At 30.5% G+C, this 21,258-nt stretch overlaps 2 protein-coding genes and 1 long non-coding RNA gene across 8 annotated transcripts in view; 1 reads left to right on the top strand and 2 right to left on the bottom strand.

Annotated features, from left to right (window-relative positions):
* Positions 1–611: 611 nt before the first annotated feature.
* Positions 612–14,264, bottom strand: LOC145956859 (transcription factor bHLH130-like). 4 transcript variants are annotated; one of them, XM_083072642.1, is made up of 5 exons: positions 11,337–14,264; positions 11,078–11,248; positions 10,684–10,749; positions 10,454–10,597; positions 612–879 (listed from the first exon to the last, which is right to left on the bottom strand). In XM_083072642.1, exons 1-4 carry the CDS (start codon positions 11,676–11,678, stop codon positions 10,481–10,483), a joined length of 696 nt encoding a protein of 231 aa, XP_082928768.1. In that variant the 5' UTR covers positions 11,679–14,264; the 3' UTR covers positions 612–879; positions 10,454–10,480. The 4 variants fall into 4 exon arrangements, with proteins under 4 accessions (XP_082928768.1, XP_082928770.1, XP_082928771.1 ...); XM_083072644.1 differs by having other exon boundaries at positions 613–879; positions 10,454–10,558; XM_083072645.1 differs by lacking the exon at positions 612–879 and having other exon boundaries at positions 10,355–10,558.
* Positions 1,647–8,247, top strand: LOC145956857 (uncharacterized). The gene is made up of 2 exons (XR_014433164.1): positions 1,647–7,070; positions 7,973–8,247. It is a non-coding gene; the product is annotated as an uncharacterized LOC145956857 (long non-coding RNA).
* Positions 14,265–14,397: 133 nt separating the features above from the next.
* Positions 14,398–21,258, bottom strand: part of LOC145956858 (naringenin 8-dimethylallyltransferase 2, chloroplastic-like) — a 42,512-nt gene continuing 35,651 nt past the window's right edge. For 2 of the 3 annotated variants that reach the window (XM_083072639.1, XM_083072640.1), the window contains 8 exons: positions 19,740–19,823; positions 19,009–19,098; positions 17,914–18,015; positions 17,311–17,406; positions 17,150–17,221; positions 16,967–17,065; positions 16,375–16,479; positions 14,398–14,582 (listed from right to left, as the gene is read on the bottom strand). In XM_083072639.1, coding sequence (XP_082928765.1) covers positions 14,541–14,582; positions 16,375–16,479; positions 16,967–17,065; positions 17,150–17,221; positions 17,311–17,406; positions 17,914–18,015; positions 19,009–19,098; positions 19,740–19,823 — 690 coding nt within the window. In that variant the 3' untranslated portion in view covers positions 14,398–14,540. The remainder of the gene's footprint in view (positions 14,583–16,374; positions 16,480–16,966; positions 17,066–17,149; positions 17,222–17,310; positions 17,407–17,913; positions 18,016–19,008; positions 19,099–19,739; positions 19,824–21,258) is intronic. The other variant, XM_083072641.1, reaches the window with a different exon arrangement.

The raw sequence follows: 21,258 nt of genomic DNA on the forward strand, positions 1-21,258 counted from the left end.
TTAACACTCTTACTTTCACTAAAAGATATGGATTTTTAAAAGTAGTTTAAAAGGACATAATTGAAAGATAACCAGTCCATTCTAAGAATGTTATCTAGTAGACCAAGAGTACTCAAACAAATAAGATCAACCAAAATTTCAACAAGAACTTGTAAGGGACATTATAAATAGACAATATGGATATAAGTAAGACTATGAGCTAGAATTGCAACAATCATATGATAAAATTTATAGAAGAAAAACAATTAAATTTTGACAAATGAATGGATATCAAGAAAGAATAAGTTGCATAAAAATCAAAGTGTACAACTAAAGGGTTCAACTTCACACGAAGGATTTCCAACAGTTTCTAGTTGATTAGCATAAAGTTCTATCCACCTCTACTTGCATTTACGCTTGCAACACGAGTGATACCACCCACAACCATTACTCCTTAACATAAGCAAGAAGTATCAAAACACACAAGCAATCATACTACAACACACAACAAATCACAAATTTGAATACACAAAAAATGTAGTTAAGACGTTTAACGCACATATTCAGTCTAAATCAACCTAGCTCTGATATCACTAAATGTGACACTCTCTATCCCACATGCAATAACACATAAAAATATAAAAACTAAATAACATAAATATAATAAATAACTCAAGATCCTTACAATAGAGAGAATCACATTGTATCTTAAATAAGTAACATAATGCAACTAAAAGAATTACTAGGAAACTAAAAACTAATGTTTTCCAAATGAACCAACATAAACAAATTTAAACTAGTCCTAGTTATGTCCCGATGTCACATATCCTATCAGAGAAAAACCTAACCCTAAAGCCTAAGCTTCATCACCAACATCTTTAGTATCATGTTGATCATCACCTGCATAATCAACATAAAAGAAATAACAAAGACAAAAGGAGTGAAAAACATCTCACTCTAACTCACAATGTAGGAATGCAAATTAGATAGCCAAACATAAACATGACATACAATATAACATACATAGATAAAATCATATCACGTTTGGTTCATTCATAGCTTAATAAACATTAACAATTAAAATTATAATACATATGCATTGGACATGGTCTACATGTTCATGCATATGGAACCAGTAAAAACATCACATTTGTGCATTGTCGCTAGCAATACATGTAAAGTAGCCAAGGAGTACATGTCAGGTCACACCCTCTATGCACTCCCACTAAGAGGACATACTACCAGGATCTAGTCATGAAAGCTAAGTCGCATAAGGTACATCCTATACAAATAAGGGCAAGACCAGGACTTCCCAAACCAAGCTATCCCCAAGGTTGGTTCCCAAGCTTTCACACAAAGGACTTTCTCCAACGGTGTATTCCATATTATACCCAAAAACATATTTTATGCAATTGATTCATGTCAAACAGACTCGATGCAATAACGTACACCTGATCTCACTTCACATATCACATATTCCTCATATTACCTCATATATCCCATGTACATTCTCAAATACATCTTAGTAAAAATGTAGTATCAAGATCACAAAGGTAAAATATTCAACTAACAGTCATTGAGCAATATTACTTCATTGAACGAGCTAAGCTCTCTAAAGCCTCTCACTAAGAAACTAACATCTAGTTTGTAACATCCCAAATTTTATTCAATGAAAAGAAATATTTTTTTATGTGAATAAGTATTTTATTTATGTATTTTACTATTTACGTATACGTATTTTACTATTTATGTATACATATTTTTACTATTTATGTATACGTATTTTACTATTTACGAATACGTATGTATGAATAGTATTTTACTATGCAATTGCACAGTAAAGGGGCGGCTGAAACGTGGGCTGCGGATTCTTTCCGTTTCAAAATTTTAATTAATTTGAATATAATAATGAATAGTGCATAGTGCATAGTAATTTATAATATTATTTTAATGAATAGTGCATAGTGCATAGTAACTTCAAAAATTCTATAAATAGGGGCCTAAGGTTTTGAAAATTTAGAATTCTAGAGAGAAGGAAATTCTGGAGAAATAGAGAGAGAAAGTAAGAGAGAGAGAGAAGGAGAAAGAAAAGGAGGTTCTGCTCTAGTGCCTTGTTTAAGGAGAAAGAGGAAGAGATTCTGCCCTAATTCCGATTCCTTTTAAGGAAAGATAGAGAGGAGGAGATTCTGCCCAAATTTCTGTAAACCCAGGTAAGGGGGGAGTGGGAAACCTCGCTTGGGGGTGTGGGAATAATTGTTAAATAGTTTGTTTGTTGGATTGGCTCCCGATCCCTTACCTGTTGTTTATTTCTTTGAATATGTATTATTGATGTGTTTTGTTTTATATCTTATTTACATATTAGAATCTGTTATTTGAATGGAAGGCTAAGCCTCCTAAGTATTTATAAATTTGTAATCTGTTATTTAAATGGAAGGCTGAGCCTCCTTATTATCTTATATTACCTTTTAAGCTTCCTACTTTACTTAAAAGATCTTAATATATTATTATTGAAAAATATGATACCTAAGCAACCTCTGGACTGTTGGATTGTTGGACTGTTGGACTGTTTGGACTGTTGGACTGTTTGGACTGTTGGACTATTGGACTATTAAATTGGATTATTGAAATAATTCTTAATTATGAAATATGAATATGATATGTGTAACATGCTAAAGGTTGAGTCTGTGAATGTATGACATGCATCATATGCACATATTACTCCAGGTGTGCCGCTGAGGCCGCATACCCACGACTAACAAGGTGTACCTTTGAGTCACCCACGATATGCTAACAAGGTGTATGAACACCAGTGATAGGTGTGCCTTCGGGACACCAGTGATGTAACATGCTAACGAGGTGTATGAACACCAGTGATAGGTGTACCTTTGGGTCACCAGTGATAAATTCTGAAACTTCCGTATGGCGCCACATGCATACAATAGTGAGTCAAGTCAAGAAAATCATTATACATAAGCATATATGTGAGATTGATTATATATGTGAATTATACTGCGTGTGTGTGTGCTATTTAACTTTTATTTCTATATCTGCAACTGAGTGAGAAGTTTCTCACTCCCTTGTCATTTTTGTGTATATTTAAATTATGATGCAGATAATTAGCATGAGGCTGAGGATGTTGGTGGTGAAGCTTAGGCTTCTGTTTGGGTTTCGCTCTGATAGGATGTGACATCGGGATTAGCTAGACTTATTGTTAAATTATTATTATTTTTCTTTTGTAATTTTTATGTTATTTATGTTGAAAGTGTGTATTTTTGTCATATTATAATTTTACTAAAAGATTATAAGTTAATTCCTAACTAGGAGGCTCTGCCACCTTTACTGGGATTAATTTATAATCTTTGTTTTATAATAACTTCTTGAGTTTAATATTTATGTGTATGAATTATGAATGTGCATCTTCTACCTTATGATACTTATTGTTTTATATCATTCTATGAAAATCTTTTATAAATATAGTTTATGTTTATTAATGATGTTGGGGTAGAGGGTGTCACATTTAGTGGTATCAGAGCAAGTCGATTTTATCAACCGTGTGTGTTATGTGCTTATCATGACTCTGTTGTGTACTCTGACTATGTCTTGTTTGTTGTGTACTATGATGATGATGTTCGTCCTGTGTTGATATTGTTGAGTTTGAGATTGTTAAGTTAGTTTGTAATCAGAGGAATGATAATCATGATAGTGTTAGCCAACTCGAATTATTAGAACCTTGGATGGGAGGTGATATATTGAGTGTACTAAGAGTTTATGATTGGTGAAGTTTCTGACATCTATAGTTGTAGCAGGTTGAATCTAAAGGTGGTTGTCTCTATGGTGAGAGATCGAAATGATGTTAATTCCCTTAAGTGTTATTATTGGTATGTTAATTATTTATGGTTTAGGTAGCATGTGAGTTGTTTTGATTGAGAAAAGTAAGGAGAGACTTGAATGAGAAATTAAGTAGTGAATTTGGAAAAAGTTGAGGTATTTTGTGGCATTAGATATATTGATACATTATTGCTATTTGGTGTCGAAAATATTCTCATTATAGTTTGTTATGATAGTATGAGTATTATATCGACAAAATTTATATTTTGAGGTCTTTATGAAGAATATGGTTTTAGATATTATCTTTTCAATAGAACTAGGATAAGATGAAACAAAAATCTAGAACTTCAAGTTATGACTGCCTTGGTGATTAGAAATTTAGTAAGCACTGAATTTATTAGTGGTGATATTTGAATCTTTAGCTAAAGAGATGATCTCTTGGAAATCTTATGTCTTCATAAAGAGTTGTAGCTTATTCACTTAACTTTCGTTTGAGATAGGTTTGAAATCATTTGGACGAATACAACTCTGTGTGTCAGGTAGATATATGCTATCATGATATTTTGAGTTGTTAGGCATAAAAATAGATTTAAACTAGATTATCTAAGTATGAATTTGGATTGTATGAGGTGAGTATTTTAGACCATGAAATTTCTTGCGGAGGAAGATCTACTTAAGTTATGCTTAAGTGAGAGATACTTGAGTCAATTAGTAAAATCAGGAGTCTTGTTTGATAGTTTATATGAAAATTCAGTGAGTAATTTTTTTTAACAACTGTTCATGGTTTAAACTGCTCTCACTATAAAAATTGCTTTTGCCTTCGTTTCTTTGGTTATTAAGATGTTTCAGTTCACTAGGTTGTTTCTTGCCTACCCTTGGAATCAACCGTAAGGATAATCTATATCAGGAATTCTTGAACCTTTGTATATTTTTAACTACCCAAATCATTTCGTTGCTTACTTCTTTGAATTACTTACTATTACCTTTGACTGAATTGACTAGAAAGGAGTTACATTAGTATGGGATAACAATTGAGGAAGTAGTTTTCAAACTCTTAAGGAAAGATTGACTAGTGTTAATATTACTAGATTTTAGTAAGATTATTGTGATATATAAATATGTCTCTGAAAATAGGTTTAGGAAGAATATTGTGGCAAGAAGAAAAGATAGTAGCTTATGTTTCTAAGAAATTGAAAATTCATGAGAGAAATTACCTTACCCATAACCTTGTTAGCGACTTTGTCATTTATACTAAGATTTGGAGACACTAACTATATGATTCTATGGTTGAGGTATTTAATGATCATAAGAACCTTAAATATCTTTTGACCAAAGGGGTTGAATACGAGATAAAAGAAATAGTTGAAATTTCTTAAGGAGTAAAATTTTGATCTTATTATTTGGCTAAAGCCATTGTAGTGATTGATGTTTTGAGGAAATCTTTATCTTTCATTATGATTAGAGAGATGAATCTTTTTGGCTCAAATTAGAAATTTAAGTTTGGATTATAAGGTTACTTCTAGTATTGTGAGATTAAGTATGAATAACGAATGGATTGTTGAAGAAAATTATAGGAGCATAATTAGTTGATTTATTTTGGTAACAAGTTATAAGGCTATAGGTTAAGGTGATGGATATGATTATGACTTGGGTGAAGATGAAATGGTGAAACTAGAGAACTGATATGGATACCGAGTGTACATTATGCTTAGGTACCTGATCTTTAGAATTGATCATAGAAGAGTTTGAATTGGTTGTAGATAGAGTAGTAAAATTAGTGATCTGATATGTGTATCTAATGCTTAGGTGTTGATGTTGTGGCAAATATCTGGATTACAATGATAACCAAATTATTATTTTGATGATTTAAGGATTGAATTTGATTGCAGAATTTAGAAACTTATGCTTGATGTGTAAGATTACCCTAGTAGCATTGAATTATTTATGTTGGAAGTAACTATCAGATTAATAGATGAGATTAGAGGAACTAGGAGTTAGATCCTTTATTAGTGACCCAAATAAGCAAGAGATCAGAAAGGACACAGTTGAATGTTTAGTTATAAAACTTGAAAGGACATAAGAGTACTCTTAACATTTATTTAGGAGTTACTAAAATGTATCAGAGTGGCGCAGGGGAAGCGTGATGGTCTAATATGGAAAGAGAAGTAGAGAACTTGAATCAAGGTATGGAGAGTGAGTTTAAATTTAGAGTGGATGGAGTTTTGAGATTTAAGGATAAGTTGGGCATTCCTAGTGTGCTAGAATTTAATAAAGCAATCCTAGAAGAAGGTCATAAGAGTATCTTTAGTATCCATTCAGAAACTACTAAGATGTACCAAAATCTTAAGAAGATATTTTGTGACCTAAGATGAAGAGAGGAGTAAAGCAATTGTATATTTATGGTTAGCATACTAAAAGTTTTTAAGAATCTTGTAGCACTTAGATGCTCCATTTTGGAAGTAAGATGGTGAATAGATAGACCCTAGTGGAAGATTTGTCTAAGACGCTTAAGAAATTGATTTTGTTTGTGTTTAAGTGGATAAATTCGTCAAGATCTTTCCCTAAGCAAATCCTTTGAGGAAATTGATAAAAGTTGTACATCAACAAGGTAGTGATGTTGCATAAGAATTAGAAGTAAGAATGCGAAGAGTTTACCATTGCAGAAATTTCGGGGACGAAATTTCTAAAAGGAGGGGAGAATTGTAACATCCCAAATTTTATTCAATGAAAAGAAATATTTTTTTATGTGAATAAGTATTTTATTTATGTATTTTACTATTTACGTATACGTATTTTACTATTTATGTATACATATTTTTACTATTTATGTATACGTATTTTACTATTTACGAATACGTATGTATGAATAGTATTTTACTATGCAATTGCACAGTAAAGGGGCGGCTGAAACGTGGGCTGCGGATTCTTTCCGTTTCAAAATTTTAATTAATTTGAATATAATAATGAATAGTGCATAGTGCATAGTAATTTATAATATTATTTTAATGAATAGTGCATAGTGCATAGTAACTTCAAAAATTCTATAAATAGGGGCCTAAGGTTTTGAAAATTTAGAATTCTAGAGAGAAGGAAATTCTGGAGAAATAGAGAGAGAAAGTAAGAGAGAGAGAAGGAGAAAGAAAAGGAGGTTCTGCTCTAGTGCCTTGTTTAAGGAGAAAGAGGAAGAGATTCTGCCCTAATTCCGATTCCTTTTAAGGAAAGATAGAGAGGAGGAGATTCTGCCCAAATTTCTGTAAACCCAGGTAAGGGGGGAGTGGGAAACCTCGCTTGGGGGTGTGGGAATAATTGTTAAATAGTTTGTTTGTTGGATTGGCTCCCGATCCCTTACCTGTTGTTTATTTCTTTGAATATGTATTATTGATGTGTTTTGTTTTATATCTTATTTACATATTAGAATCTGTTATTTGAATGGAAGGCTAAGCCTCCTAAGTATTTATAAATTTGTAATCTGTTATTTAAATGGAAGGCTGAGCCTCCTTATTATCTTATATTACCTTTTAAGCTTCCTACTTTACTTAAAAGATCTTAATATATTATTATTGAAAAATATGATACCTAAGCAACCTCTGGACTGTTGGATTGTTGGACTGTTGGACTGTTTGGACTGTTGGACTGTTTGGACTGTTGGACTATTGGACTATTAAATTGGATTATTGAAATAATTCTTAATTATGAAATATGAATATGATATGTGTAACATGCTAAAGGTTGAGTCTGTGAATGTATGACATGCATCATATGCACATATTACTCCAGGTGTGCCGCTGAGGCCGCATACCCACGACTAACAAGGTGTACCTTTGAGTCACCCACGATATGCTAACAAGGTGTATGAACACCAGTGATAGGTGTGCCTTCGGGACACCAGTGATGTAACATGCTAACGAGGTGTATGAACACCAGTGATAGGTGTACCTTTGGGTCACCAGTGATAAATTCTGAAACTTCCGTATGGCGCCACATGCATACAATAGTGAGTCAAGTCAAGAAAATCATTATACATAAGCATATATGTGAGATTGATTATATATGTGAATTATACTGCGTGTGTGTGTGCTATTTAACTTTTATTTCTATATCTGCAACTGAGTGAGAAGTTTCTCACTCCCTTGTCATTTTTGTGTATATTTAAATTATGATGCAGATAATTAGCATGAGGCTGAGGATGTTGGTGGTGAAGCTTAGGCTTCTGTTTGGGTTTCGCTCTGATAGGATGTGACATCGGGATTAGCTAGACTTATTGTTAAATTATTATTATTTTTCTTTTGTAATTTTTATGTTATTTATGTTGAAAGTGTGTATTTTTGTCATATTATAATTTTACTAAAAGATTATAAGTTAATTCCTAACTAGGAGGCTCTGCCACCTTTACTGGGATTAATTTATAATCTTTGTTTTATAATAACTTCTTGAGTTTAATATTTATGTGTATGAATTATGAATGTGCATCTTCTACCTTATGATACTTATTGTTTTATATCATTCTATGAAAATCTTTTATAAATATAGTTTATGTTTATTAATGATGTTGGGGTAGAGGGTGTCACATAGTTGAACCACCAACATCTAGCTGAGTGAGTTGAACCCTCTAGCGCTTCTCACTAAGCGACCAACATCTAGCTAAGTGAGTTGAGCTCTTTAGGGCTTCTCGTTGAACGAGAACACAACCTTTCTCCTCGAAAATCATGTATCCTCAACGATTATAAGCTACCCACATTTAGTTACACGTATAAACACATATATAATTGGTAAAAATGCTCTATAACATACAATTAATATTTCAAATCACTCAATTTACACATCAATTAATATATTCACCAACTATCACAAGTTCCCTTAGGATTTCCCATAGGAACCTTGGATCATACAATTACAATCCAAAACAATAATTGATCATACATTCAAAGAATTCATGTCATTAGGAATGTGCAAGAAGAATAGGAGACAAAACAAACGCATTTGGAGAAAATGTTTCATACATAACACTACTACAGAAGGCACATTTTACATCGATTTTTTTAGACATTTTACATCAGTTTTGAAAACGATGTAGATTCAAGCGATGTAAAAAGTGCAAGACATTTTACATCGGTTTTCAAAACCGATGTAAAAAGTATCATTTCTACATCGGTTATTGACATAACTGATGTAAAATATGCCATATTTTACATCGGTTATGGCTGAAACTGATGTAAAATATATGGTTCCACCCAGAATCGATGTAAAATATGGCATATTTTACATCAGTTATTGATAGAACTGATGTAAAATATGTCATATTTTATAAAATTTCATGTTGCATTATTCTCCCAACAGCAGCCATGTCGACAGAATGCTAATTAAGTTTCACTTGAAGTGTCACATTTTCTTCATTTTATCATAGAAGAAATTAGCTGCAAATAATTATTAGCTAAGTGTGTGACATTTTCCTCATTTTATAGAAGAAATTACCCTGCAAATAATTACTGACAATGCAGAGAGAAGTTCACTTCTCTACTACATTGAATAAGCACTAATCACACATGGCTAATAGAAAGGCTTGACAATAAGCCTGGTTCACAACACAAATTTTAAATGAATACAAATTTAAGGAACTGATAATTGAACATGTTCTGCAAAACCAAACACACCATAAACCTGCATAGTTATTAATAAATTGAAGATTTGAAGGGAAAATAATATGCATAATCCTATCTATACATGTTTGTCAACAATGATAATCATGTGTTCAAAAAGCAAAATGTGCATGCCAGTGGGAGACTTACCAATGAGTGCAAGGAGTTCAAGTGTTCACATTGACATTTGTTCGAAGACTTGTGTGAGTCATACAAGTATGAGTCCAAAACTTAATTCAATATTTTGACCATGACTTTAGATTCACAAATAAGAATAAATAATTAAATTTGATTTGATTATTGAGAAGTCATTTTCAATTGTAGACTTAACTCTGTTCTGTTGTTTTGAATAAATATAAATACTTGTTAACAAAGCATTTATTCAATTTAATTTTGATATAATTGAATTACATGTCAAATTGACAACAGTAATTGACAAAAATTGGTAAGATAAACTGTTTGTTGTAATCGAAAGTGAAACTTAAAAATGCAATTGAAATTAAATGATAAAATGAAAATAAATCATATACTCGTAAATGTAAATGAACTTTGAAAAGTAAATGTAAAAATCTAAAGAAAAGCAATCAAATTTCAGGCAATTACAATGATAAAACCGTAAATTTTTGTAAGGAAATTAAAAGCAATCCAAATTAAAAGAAAGTTTAAGAAGAATAAAGAGAAGAATGAAAATTAAAATGAAATACTTAGAATTTGGAATGTAAATTCAACATAGCTATACATGTATACATATATGTTTCGTGTCTACTTTATACAAGTGGGCAAGATTTATGATTGTACCGTTCCAAGAGAATAAACAACTAACAAAGCACATCATTCCACCAAGCTCAAAGCACAAAAAGAATAAAAATAAAAGGATGCGGATAAAAATGTCATGAAACAAGCCCAGAGATAAAAAAAAAAAGGCAATCACAATCATTAATTATTAATGTGCAAGAGACAGATCAGTAAAACAATTGAAATTTAAACTTGTGAAACATATAGACAGACACCTTCATCTGTATTATTGTTATCTGAACTCAATGAACACTCACAAGAAATGGTTTCTGGCAAACTCCACACTCAATGGTCTCTGAACCCGAGCTAGGCACCTGAACCTGCAATAAACCCAAAATGAAGCGCCAAGTCCAACATGTCTGCAAATATTATTTGTCAAATAGCATCTTAAAAAAAAAATTACCCCACTGTTATAAAGTCCAACAGATCAGTAAAACTGTCTTACCTTGTCCATGTTTGGGACAAGCTCTTGTAATTTTCTCATTCTTTCACTGATCCGTGTTCTTCTCATCTGAAAAAGGACATCACATCTTAGAATCATCTTTTGCAAATTACTTCATTAATTCAACATGCTCTAGATAATATCTTCTTTATTGTTTTGGCATGGTAAGTGACTCATAATTGCTACATTCCATCAATAAAAAACAATGAGTTAAAGTCTGATATATTGTAACTCACTGTCAATCAATTAAAAATTATCTTATATATATGTTTTAAAATAATTTTTATCAAAGTCAATAGTCTTATGAGGCAATTCATGATTGGAAAACATGACAAAACACCTTCCAACTGTTGGTGCATTCTAATTAAATCAAATTATATAGACAAAATGATCCTACCCTTTCAGCAATACTTCGTGGATGAGTAGAACAGCCTCTCTTTGCTCTGATTTTACATGGAACAGAATTAGGGAACTGAAGCAACTTCTCCATAGTAATCATCTCTGCTGAAGTTTTTGGCAAACTCAAGTGATGTGATAACATACTAACTTGGTTTCCTAGCTCTCCATTCTGAGTACAATTTATTTGTGTTAAGAAATTGAAATGAAAGTGGAAAAGAAAAATAAGAAAAGTGAGCAACTAAGCATCCTATATATACCTGAACATCAGAAAATAACTTTTCATTGCCACTTCTCCCTCTTTTCAAGCCACTGGGATTTTCTGAGAGTTGTGGAGTGCCATTCCAAGAACCATAGGGGAATCCAGGGCCATAATGTTGAGTATCACTACCTCCATGCCTTCTATCATCATCAGGGCTTGTTGCATCAATGTCTTCACTCTCTATTTCTGAGATCTGTGACAAAATTCCAAGGGAAGTGGCATTTCTTGGTGAAAAGCTAATCTGATTCTTCAATCTGTTAATGCATGGACTAAGTTCACCATTACTGCCATTCACCCCACCATAGTTACCAACACCTTTCATGGTGGAAAACCCTGCCATTTACACAAATTCATGACTTCTGAGTAACTAACTAATCAGAATGAATAAATTCATCTTAATAATATTGTACCCCTCTAAAGGAAAATTTTCTTCACAAAATAAGATGCAGGGTCAGATAATATATCATGTTCTTCCATAACAATATATGATCTAGGCCCTCAAATTGAAATTACTAGAACTGTAAGCATAAAACATAAGCTTAAATTTCCAATCTTGTGCTTCTAATTACACCAAGTGACAAAGTTAAAGCACATAAGACCTGAGCTGAATACAATAAATGCCAACTTTCCAAGCATAGGTAACTTTCACTTTGGGAAGAGTTTGAATACAAGGAATAGCATCTCCCTCCCAGAATCACTACTTTCTATTTAATTGACCACAATATCTACCCTTGAAAGTTGCAATTGTAACTCAGTTCAGCATAGCCAGTAGCTAATAATAATTTCATTTTTCCACTCAGATTAAATTGTGTTATATACATAATTAGAAATAGATTCCACTTCCAGAAACAAGAATATCAAAGTTAAAATTTCCAAAAGAGCGGCCAAACAAAAATATAATCATATAAATGTCTCAACAAAATCACTATCTTTTATTCACATACACTAGGTATTTTTGGGCCTGTAAATTCTGATTGCTAACATAGCCAATAGCTAACACTCACTGAAATCAGATTAAAAATTCTCCAAGTAAATGAACGTACTTGGAGCGCGGTGTCAGTCTCGGGTTCGGTGGAGAACGGCAAGGGCTCGATGAGGGCAGAGGAGATGGCACGGTGGTTGAACCATAGCGCGATGCGGAGGCTCTCGTAATGGACCGAGAAGAGGAGGTTAGGGTTACACAGGGTGAGGTTCGCGCCGGGGCTTAACTTCTCGCCTCTCTTGAGGATATTGACTTGGCCCATGACGAGGTTTGCGCCGGGGCCTTTCACCACCATGCCGGAGCGATCGCCGTCGTAGACCTTCCGCCGGCGAGCGTGAGAAGGATTGGGGCTAGGGTTAGGGTTTCTTTGTGATCTAATGGAAGATGAATAGAAGGGCATTGCGTCGTGGCCTTGAAGACAATCGTGGGAGCGAAGAAGAGAGGTTCCCATTGCGTCATGGTGAGGTCTCCGTCGTTGCTTGCGGCGACTGGGTTTATGTTGCTCATGAGTAAATGGATAGTGCCTTCGTAGGGTAATATTAGGGTGTCATTTCTACATCGGTCATAAACAAAACCGATGTAGAATTTCATATATTTACATCGTTTCTCCTCTCAACCGATGTAAATATGTTTATATTTTCTATTTATTTACAAGTTTGCCACCGCGTTTATGATTTACATCGGTTCTGCTAGAACCGATGTAAATACGGCGATGTTAAATAGTGTTTTTGTAGTAGTTTAAGCATACAACACACACAAAATTAGAGCATACAAAATAGATGCATTTGGAGAAAATCCTTCGGACATAACACAACACTACTTTAGGGAAAGGATCTAAAATGCTCCTATGAAGCCAAAAGTAGAAGAAGGAAAAAAAAAAAGGATCTTTTTTTTTTTTATTTAGAGCTTATCTATCTAAAAACTTCTCTCTAAACTTTTTGAGAAATGAATTTATGAAGTTCAAGTTCTCAAAAAACTTTATATATCTTTCCCCATTCTTAGTCAATTTCAACCTTAACAAAAAACAACTCTAAATATATAAATTTTGTTAATTTTCACAATGAAAAATTAATTTACTATTATAGAAAAATTTAATCCTAAATTAAATAATATAAATAAATTATAAAATAACTATGTACATAAAAATTGTTAATTTATTTTATAATGTACATGTAATTAAATATATAAATTGTAACTATGGTAATGGTACAAAATATATATCCACAATCAAGAACAATGACTAATCTTTGTTTTGAGAATTATATGTGCATATAAGGTGGGTATTTTCCTTCTTACATAACTACTACATAACCAAATTCATGACTCAAATCCTATGACTTCCTTCAACCCCAAAACATTTTAATATGACATAATTAGTAATAAAAACAATCGTTGACTTTACAGTATAAAACCCAAATTATATTTTAGAATACAAAAATATAAATAAGATCACAAATAAGTACAAATTGTCTTCCTTTACAAGTTTTCAAAAGAAATAAAAAGCTAAACATGGTAAAAGAAACTCAAGATCTAAAACAAGGTTATCAAGATAAAAGATAGATAAAAGAAAACAAAAATTAATCCACTAACTCTAATGTCACACTAATCAGCACAATCTCATCAAAATATAAAATTCAAAGCCTAAGATTCGTCACCCAGTCCGTTGACTTGAAACTATCTACCTAATTTATACTTGAAAGTCGTGTTTAGTCCAACAAAAAAGAAAAGAACAACATATAAAGAAAAATGAGAATACATCTCAAACATGTCATTATTAAGAAGTCTATCGATAAAAAATAATCTCGTCTTCAAAAAAATCATTTTTAAATTTAATGATTTTTAGTATTTAAGAAGTAACGTGTTTTTCTAACTACAATAAACCCAATTTTTTTGCATGAAATTTTTTATTAAAGTTCCTTAATATTGAAAACTATAATATTAAGAAATAATTTTATGATATGTTTCGTGATATCATAAGTGATTAGTCTCTTATTATATAGTGGAGTCTACTCATCCCACTGGCCACACCCAACCTGCCATTGAAATTTATTAATCTCTTATTATTAAAAAGGAGAAATTGACACAACTCTGATATTATAACATCAATAATTAATAACAAACAAACTGTGATTCAATATTCATAGTTCTTTATTTACAATCATGAATATTAAAGTAATAGGTCAGACATCTGACAAAGGGAGTATAAAATGTCACCGCTACTTATCTAATTAGAGGTACGATGAAGCACTCCGCGCAAAATAACTGGAAGAAGAAAACAATGTAAACAAAGCATCAATAGTTAACAAAAGCTAATTAAGGAAGTAAATTAAAAATTAACTTAATTTTACCATAAAATATTTTCTTTTAAATGACTATTGTGAAGAGGTCAGTAAGTGACTATAGGTTTTGTCCTAATCGTTAATCTCAGTGGTTCTTAACTCTTATTTTAATGATCAAAATTCTAAAAGTAATAATTGATATAGATTTTCACACTCCTCTATCTTCTTTTCCTTCACTCCATGTCCACCAAATATTTTACTTTTAATCAGTCTAGCACCCAAGTGGAGCATGTCCAAAGGAAATGAGTTGGTTTTCTACTAAAATAAATTTCACTATAGCTAATGAAAGTTATTTATCTCTTAATATGGACAAATAATCCACTTCTATATGAACAGTACTTTAAAGTGTAGTTTTTTTTTATTCCATCTCCTTAACTTTTATTATTGTCATTAGCCAATTTTGAACTCCTACAATTTTTTAAGAACCTTATTTGACGTGATGAAGACTTTGAGGGAAGTTCCAAACCCAATATATTTCATTCTATAAAGTCCTAAAATCAGTAATAGGATATTTTATTAGTGATATGATATTCAAAATTAGTTGTACATTGATAACATTGGCAGTCTAAAGAAAAGAAAATGCCCTATGAAGCCCATTCAAAGTTGCTCAACACTCACCATTATAGATTAACTTTCATTAAAACAAAATTAAGTGTACACATTTTCATCTTTTAGAGAAAGAACATGTAATTTTCAAACTACAGAGGAAGGTAATATAATTTAAGTGTCCCAAGAACTTTAATATACCAAGATAAAGTAGCAATTCTATCATCTTGCCTTTTTATCTTGCTTCTCAATAAGACGGAGAATCTCTCTTGGTCCCATTTTGTTTAACATTTTACTAAAACAAATTGACCCAATTTGATATTGTTATTTAAAAATATTAATAATGTATTAAATAGTTTTTCGATTATATCCTTAAATGATATATTATATAAATTTAAAATATTAACTACATTCTTAATTTTTGTACCAGAAACTTTAGATGAAGGTAGTAACATGACATATTGAGGAGAAATAGGCCACACAGATGTGTGGGTAAAGTACCAAAAAAAAAATTGACTACAGAAGTGACATTTATAGTTAATTTCTATATAAATATATATATATATATATATATATATATATATATATATATAGATATATATATATATAAATTGGGATTCATTTACTTCAAAGGTAAGTCTACATATACTTATTTCGTTCAATATGTCATGTTTTACGTTAAATTTCAAGAATTGAACTATTAAATTTAAAGTTTTTAATGCATAGATTAAGTTTCTAAATTTTAAAAAAATGAAAATAATTTAGTACATCAATTCATTAATTTAAATTAACGGATAATCATAAAATCATTTTATACATTGATTTGAGTTAATGAAATGAATTATCAAATAGTTTTTAAATGTTTCTAAAATTTGCAAACTTGACTTATACTTTAAAAACTTTAAATTCAACGGTTAAATTATTGAAATTTGATGCAAAACATAAGTTATTGAACAAAATAAGTCTAAATAAACTTACTTCTAGTGTAAACAAATCTCTCATCATATATATATATATATATATAGATTCTCAATAGAAAGCCAAAGTAATGAGATGATTATTCACTTTCAAGAATTATCATATAATGTTCTTTATCAAGCTAAATATATTAGATTTGAAAATTCATTCCTCATATATAAGGATAAAGAACTTATAAGGTTAATTATTACCTTCCAAATAAGCATATAAAAGGATTGTGTGTCTGCTTTGTTTTTGACATCTACGGACTTGGCATGATACCAAAGGATTGATGCCATAAAAACATGTCCCAAACCCTAACACATTGAAAATGAGAATAAATTTTAAATTTTATTGAAATAACCAAACATGTCACATTCACTATATATCCATATATGTAACAATACAATATAATTTGAAATTTTATGGAGTTGCTCAAGCTTTCTCCTCAAATAATGCCACCTTCAAACAACAAATTTGACACTAATTGTCATGACCATATTGATATAACGGCAAGATACTATATGCAACAAAGGTTGACAAATTTCTTATTATATTACACTACATATTATATGTGCATTAGTGAATGAGTACACTTTTAGACTTTAAATGACAATTGCATAAAATTAGACAATTTCTAAATTTTGATAATTGACCTATATAATTGAACTCAAGATTTCATAAACTTAATCAAAATCACATTCAAGTCCTTTAAACATTACACTTATAGAAATTGGTAACATACTACAAAGAATATTCCAACACCATAATATGGATAATCTATAAAAGTAATTAAAACACCACCGTTATAAGTTTGCTCCAGAAGCAAAAAGATGTTGTTGCCACAAATAAAATGGCAGCTCCATAACTCATTTCAAGAAGTGAAACACAAATCCATAATACCTGAAAAATAAACATATTTAGGGGAAACCTAGATATAGGAGGTCACAACTAAATCCTAAAAAATGCTATATGAGAAGAACATACCTGCTTTTGACCCAAAAGTACTGCTAAAGTTCGAATGCCAAACTTTTCATCTCCTTCGATATCAGGTATATCCTTGATGAAAGTCAACAAAAAGTATATTTTACTTTCACAACTTGGACACATGCTTATTTTTAGAAAACATAAGATTTTATTCTCTTTACCTTGGATAGTGCTATAACTATAGCGAAGATGCTCATAGATACTATAGTAAAGATCAATGATTTTGGATACGTAGTTGGCCTCTTGAATACATAGCTCTGCATATTTAATTTTACGCATATATATATATATTAGAAATTTTTTTTTTGACTTAATAGTCAAGGTTACTCTATTATATAGAATACTAAGATATATCTTCTAGGAAATATGTTATGCAAATACTTCCTTTCGTTTTGAATATGAGCAAAGAAAAAAACTAAATTAATTCACACTAACTAAGAATATTAGTTATCATCACTTAATGTCCAACAATATCAATTAAAAAATAGCCTATTTTCTAAAATCCTTTAGAACTTGGTATTAAGAATAAAAAAGTAATTGAAAATACAATATCAAATAAATGAAGTGATATTTTGGAGATGGTAGCATTAAATTGAGTGAAATTAATTGAGACTTTTTTATTTTTTTTATTTGAGACCAACAAACGTTTATTCGAAATTGAGGAGTACACTTTAGCCAAAAGCCTAAAATTCCATGAATAAACTTGGATGAAAGATTTGTTGTTGCAATTATGTATTTCAACTATAATATATAGATAATACCACCTGCATGTGAATAAATAATCCAAGGTGAAATATTATTCCTCGATCAGTTACGTAGTTCATGATTGTAAGAATTGAAGATCTCTTCCATCTTAATAGAGGCAACTGAGAAATTTCATAGGCACAAATAAATATAATCATTATCAAATAACATGTCAAAACTAAGAAAGTTAAAATTCAAGTCAAATATTTGAAAAAGAAAACTAGTGTCACATAGTTTGAATTCTCTAGCCCTTCCTCTAATATACGCAATTTTCTTCATAAAATGTAAACTAAGAGTAAGTACACATATTTTTATCTCACATTTGTTAATTTATTAATTAAACCTCAAAGGATAATTTCAGTAAAGAAAATTTGTACGACAACATAAGGGAGTCACTCCATGAGATTATGAGTTCAAAATTGTCACAAGCAAAAAAAAATGTTAATTTAAATGAAGTTTTAATACCTTATTAAATATATCCTCATGTCGTGTTTTATGTCATATATATTGCTTATGGTTAATGTTTAAAATATGAACATGCCTATTTGTATATCATGTGTTAAATTAGTGTCTGGAAGAAATTCACCGAGACATTTGTCTCATTAATTTAGTTTATTGTATCATGTTTCAAACTGAATAGAGTGAGAAAATAATAGAAGAGGAACCAGACATGTTTATATCTTGGAACCTTTATAGATTCTTAGTCTTCTAACTTGATACATCTTGTCCAAAGATTATTGTTATAGTTATTTGAGATTTGTAGGGTACATTGGTTGCTCTTTTTTTATTTATTTATTTTACTACTTTAATTCAATAAATTTGAGGTCTTTAATTAAGTTTTAATTTATTGAGAAATTATTTATAGAGGCAGTGTAAAGTCCTTCTAGGGTTTTATACATTTAAAAAAAAATTGGATAAAAAATAAATATTATATTATTACATTTATTGCCTAGTATTTTGACTAGAATTTTACTGCATAATGTTCCCTTACTTTGATAATGCCCAACGTAACTCTTTTGATATTGAAATGAACAAAATTGTATAATGATTCCTAATAATCATGCCTTAAATTATATTAAGGGAAAAAGGTTTAAATACCATCAAAATGAACTTACATTCATTGAATAAGCAGTTGAAAAAATAAAATGAGAGGAAATAATCCAAATTAATGGTGGTGAGCCTACAATCCATCCAAGCGCATAACTCTGATAAGGAGAATAAAATCATAAACCTTGTTAATGAAGCTTATCTTGAACAATATATAACTTGAAAAAGTACATAAAAACTAAAATTACTACTATCATACTTTGTCATTAATTATTATTCACCACTCAAACCATGTTGTGCTAGTTTAATTTCTTGGACATTGAAATAAGAAAATTATTATTTTGATGGAATGTTTTTGGGACAAGATTCCCTGTAAAGATATGAGATGATTTGATAGTCATTATATTAGTCAACTATAAAAAATGGTAGTCTTTTCTAAAAATAAGGAAGATGATTAAATGAAATTGCTTTGAATTCTTAGTTTGTAGCGAGCTCTAGCTAGGGAAACTCTTGTAATATCACCAAAGCCTAAACATAGAGAAAGAAACAATATTTTTGTTATGACAAATTTTAAATTCACATACAATTTCAGATATTAAAATGAATTTAAAAGAAATAAATGTAAATAGTTATTCATATTTGCATGTCTAAACTTATACCAAGTGATTGGGCAACAATAGAATAGCGAATTGATTTCTTAAAATTAGTATAAAATAATTTATGTTAACAACAATGAAAATCAAGAATGAAACATGAATTACATCAAAGTTTGTAGAAAGGACAAATATAAATATAATACCAAAATCAAACTTGATGCAGCAATAATAGAAACAGTTCGAAAAGAATACTCCCCTGATGCCATTGGAAGATGCGGCTTGTTTATCTGCAATTAGTACATGAGGCACAAATAAATATATTATTTCCTCAACAAATAGATTAGTACACAATAAAAATAAAAATACAAAGTTACTTGTTTTATTTTATTATATATATTACATGGCAGGATCTTTTGGGTATGCTTGATACACCAAGTAATATAATAGTATTGTATTTTAAATAAGATTTATCAGTAATTTTATGTCAATTTTATATTTTAATTTGGCTTAATTACACTTTTGGTCCTCCTAATTTAGTGTAGGAGCAATTTTGGTCCTCATAATTTGAATTGCTTAATTTTGGTCTATAAATTCAAATAATAGGCAATTTTAGTCCCACAAATAATTTAATATCCAAAATTTAACAGACGTTAATGATATGGATTTTATGCTAAATAAACATTAATTATATATTATTTAATTTCTTTTCTGTTTTTAGTTCAGGTCGTGTGTTAATATTGCAACTGGAATGGCCCGTTCTCCAAGCAGAAAGGGACGTTCTGCTTGCACGCATAGTCTGTTAATTTTGAAACTGGAACGTCCAAGCAGAACGGCCCGTTTTGATCCATTTGTCATGTGTGTATTTTTGCATCCGGAACGGCCAGTTCTAAAATGAGAACGGGCTGTTCTGCAAGGGCTGCAAGAAGAACGGGTCGTTCTGAAAGAGAACGGACCGTTCTGGATCCAGTTTTACACCATGCTCATATCCAAAACGCAAAAAAAAAAAAATTAAACAGCTCAGAATTCGATTCCCCCATAACTGAATTTTGAACGTGAACAGTGAAAGGTGCTTCTTGGATAAATAAATTGGTACAAGTGCTTTTTTGGTAAATTTTTTTAAAAAAATTATATTTTAGTGAAAAATTCTCACTGCGATTAATATTAATACCCTTTTCATTTTGTTTTCAATGTTATTTGAATTTAAAATTTGTAAAATTTGAATATTAAATAATTTGACACATAAGAAATTAAATGATATATCATTAATATTTATTTAGCATAAAATTCACATTATTAACGTTTGTTAAATTTTGGATGGTAAATTATTTGTGGGACTAAAATTGTTCATTATTTAAATTTATGAATCAAAATTAAGCAATTTAAATTATGAGGACCAAAATTACTCCTACACTAAATTAGGAGGACCAAAAATGCAATTAAGCCTTTTAATTTTCTCAACAAGTTCATGAGTTGAAAGACATTAAATATTATATTAAATGTCTCAACAACCAGTTTACCTCTATAAAGAATACAAGTGAAGGAAGCTCAACTCAACTCAAAACATCCATTTCTTTTTAGTAATTACTATAAATAGCTTAAAAGGCTTAGTTAAGATATACTTTATTTCTTTTGCAAAACATTCTTATTTAAGCCTTATTTAATATAGTATTTTAAATTAACGGATAATCATAAAAATATTTTATATATTGATTTAAATTAATG

Source organism: Cajanus cajan, chromosome 4 (genome assembly GCF_000230855.2).
Source record: "Cajanus cajan strain Asha chromosome 4, NIPB_CcT2T_4, whole genome shotgun sequence".
Taxonomy (NCBI): domain Eukaryota; kingdom Viridiplantae; phylum Streptophyta; class Magnoliopsida; order Fabales; family Fabaceae; genus Cajanus; species Cajanus cajan.

Bases quoted from the DNA above. Each gene is read 5' to 3' on its own strand.
- LOC145956859 (XM_083072642.1), bottom strand. From the start codon at position 11,678: ATGGCAGGGTTTTCCACCATGAAAGGTGTTGGTAACTATGGTGGGGTG. The intron at 10,750-11,077 runs GTAGGATCATTT...GTCCTTTTTCAG, and splicing joins CACGAAGTATTGCTGAAAGG to ATGAGAAGAACACGGATCAG. The intron at 10,598-10,683 runs GTAAGACAGTTT...TAATATTTGCAG, and splicing joins TTGTCCCAAACATGGACAAG to ACATGTTGGACTTGGCGCTT.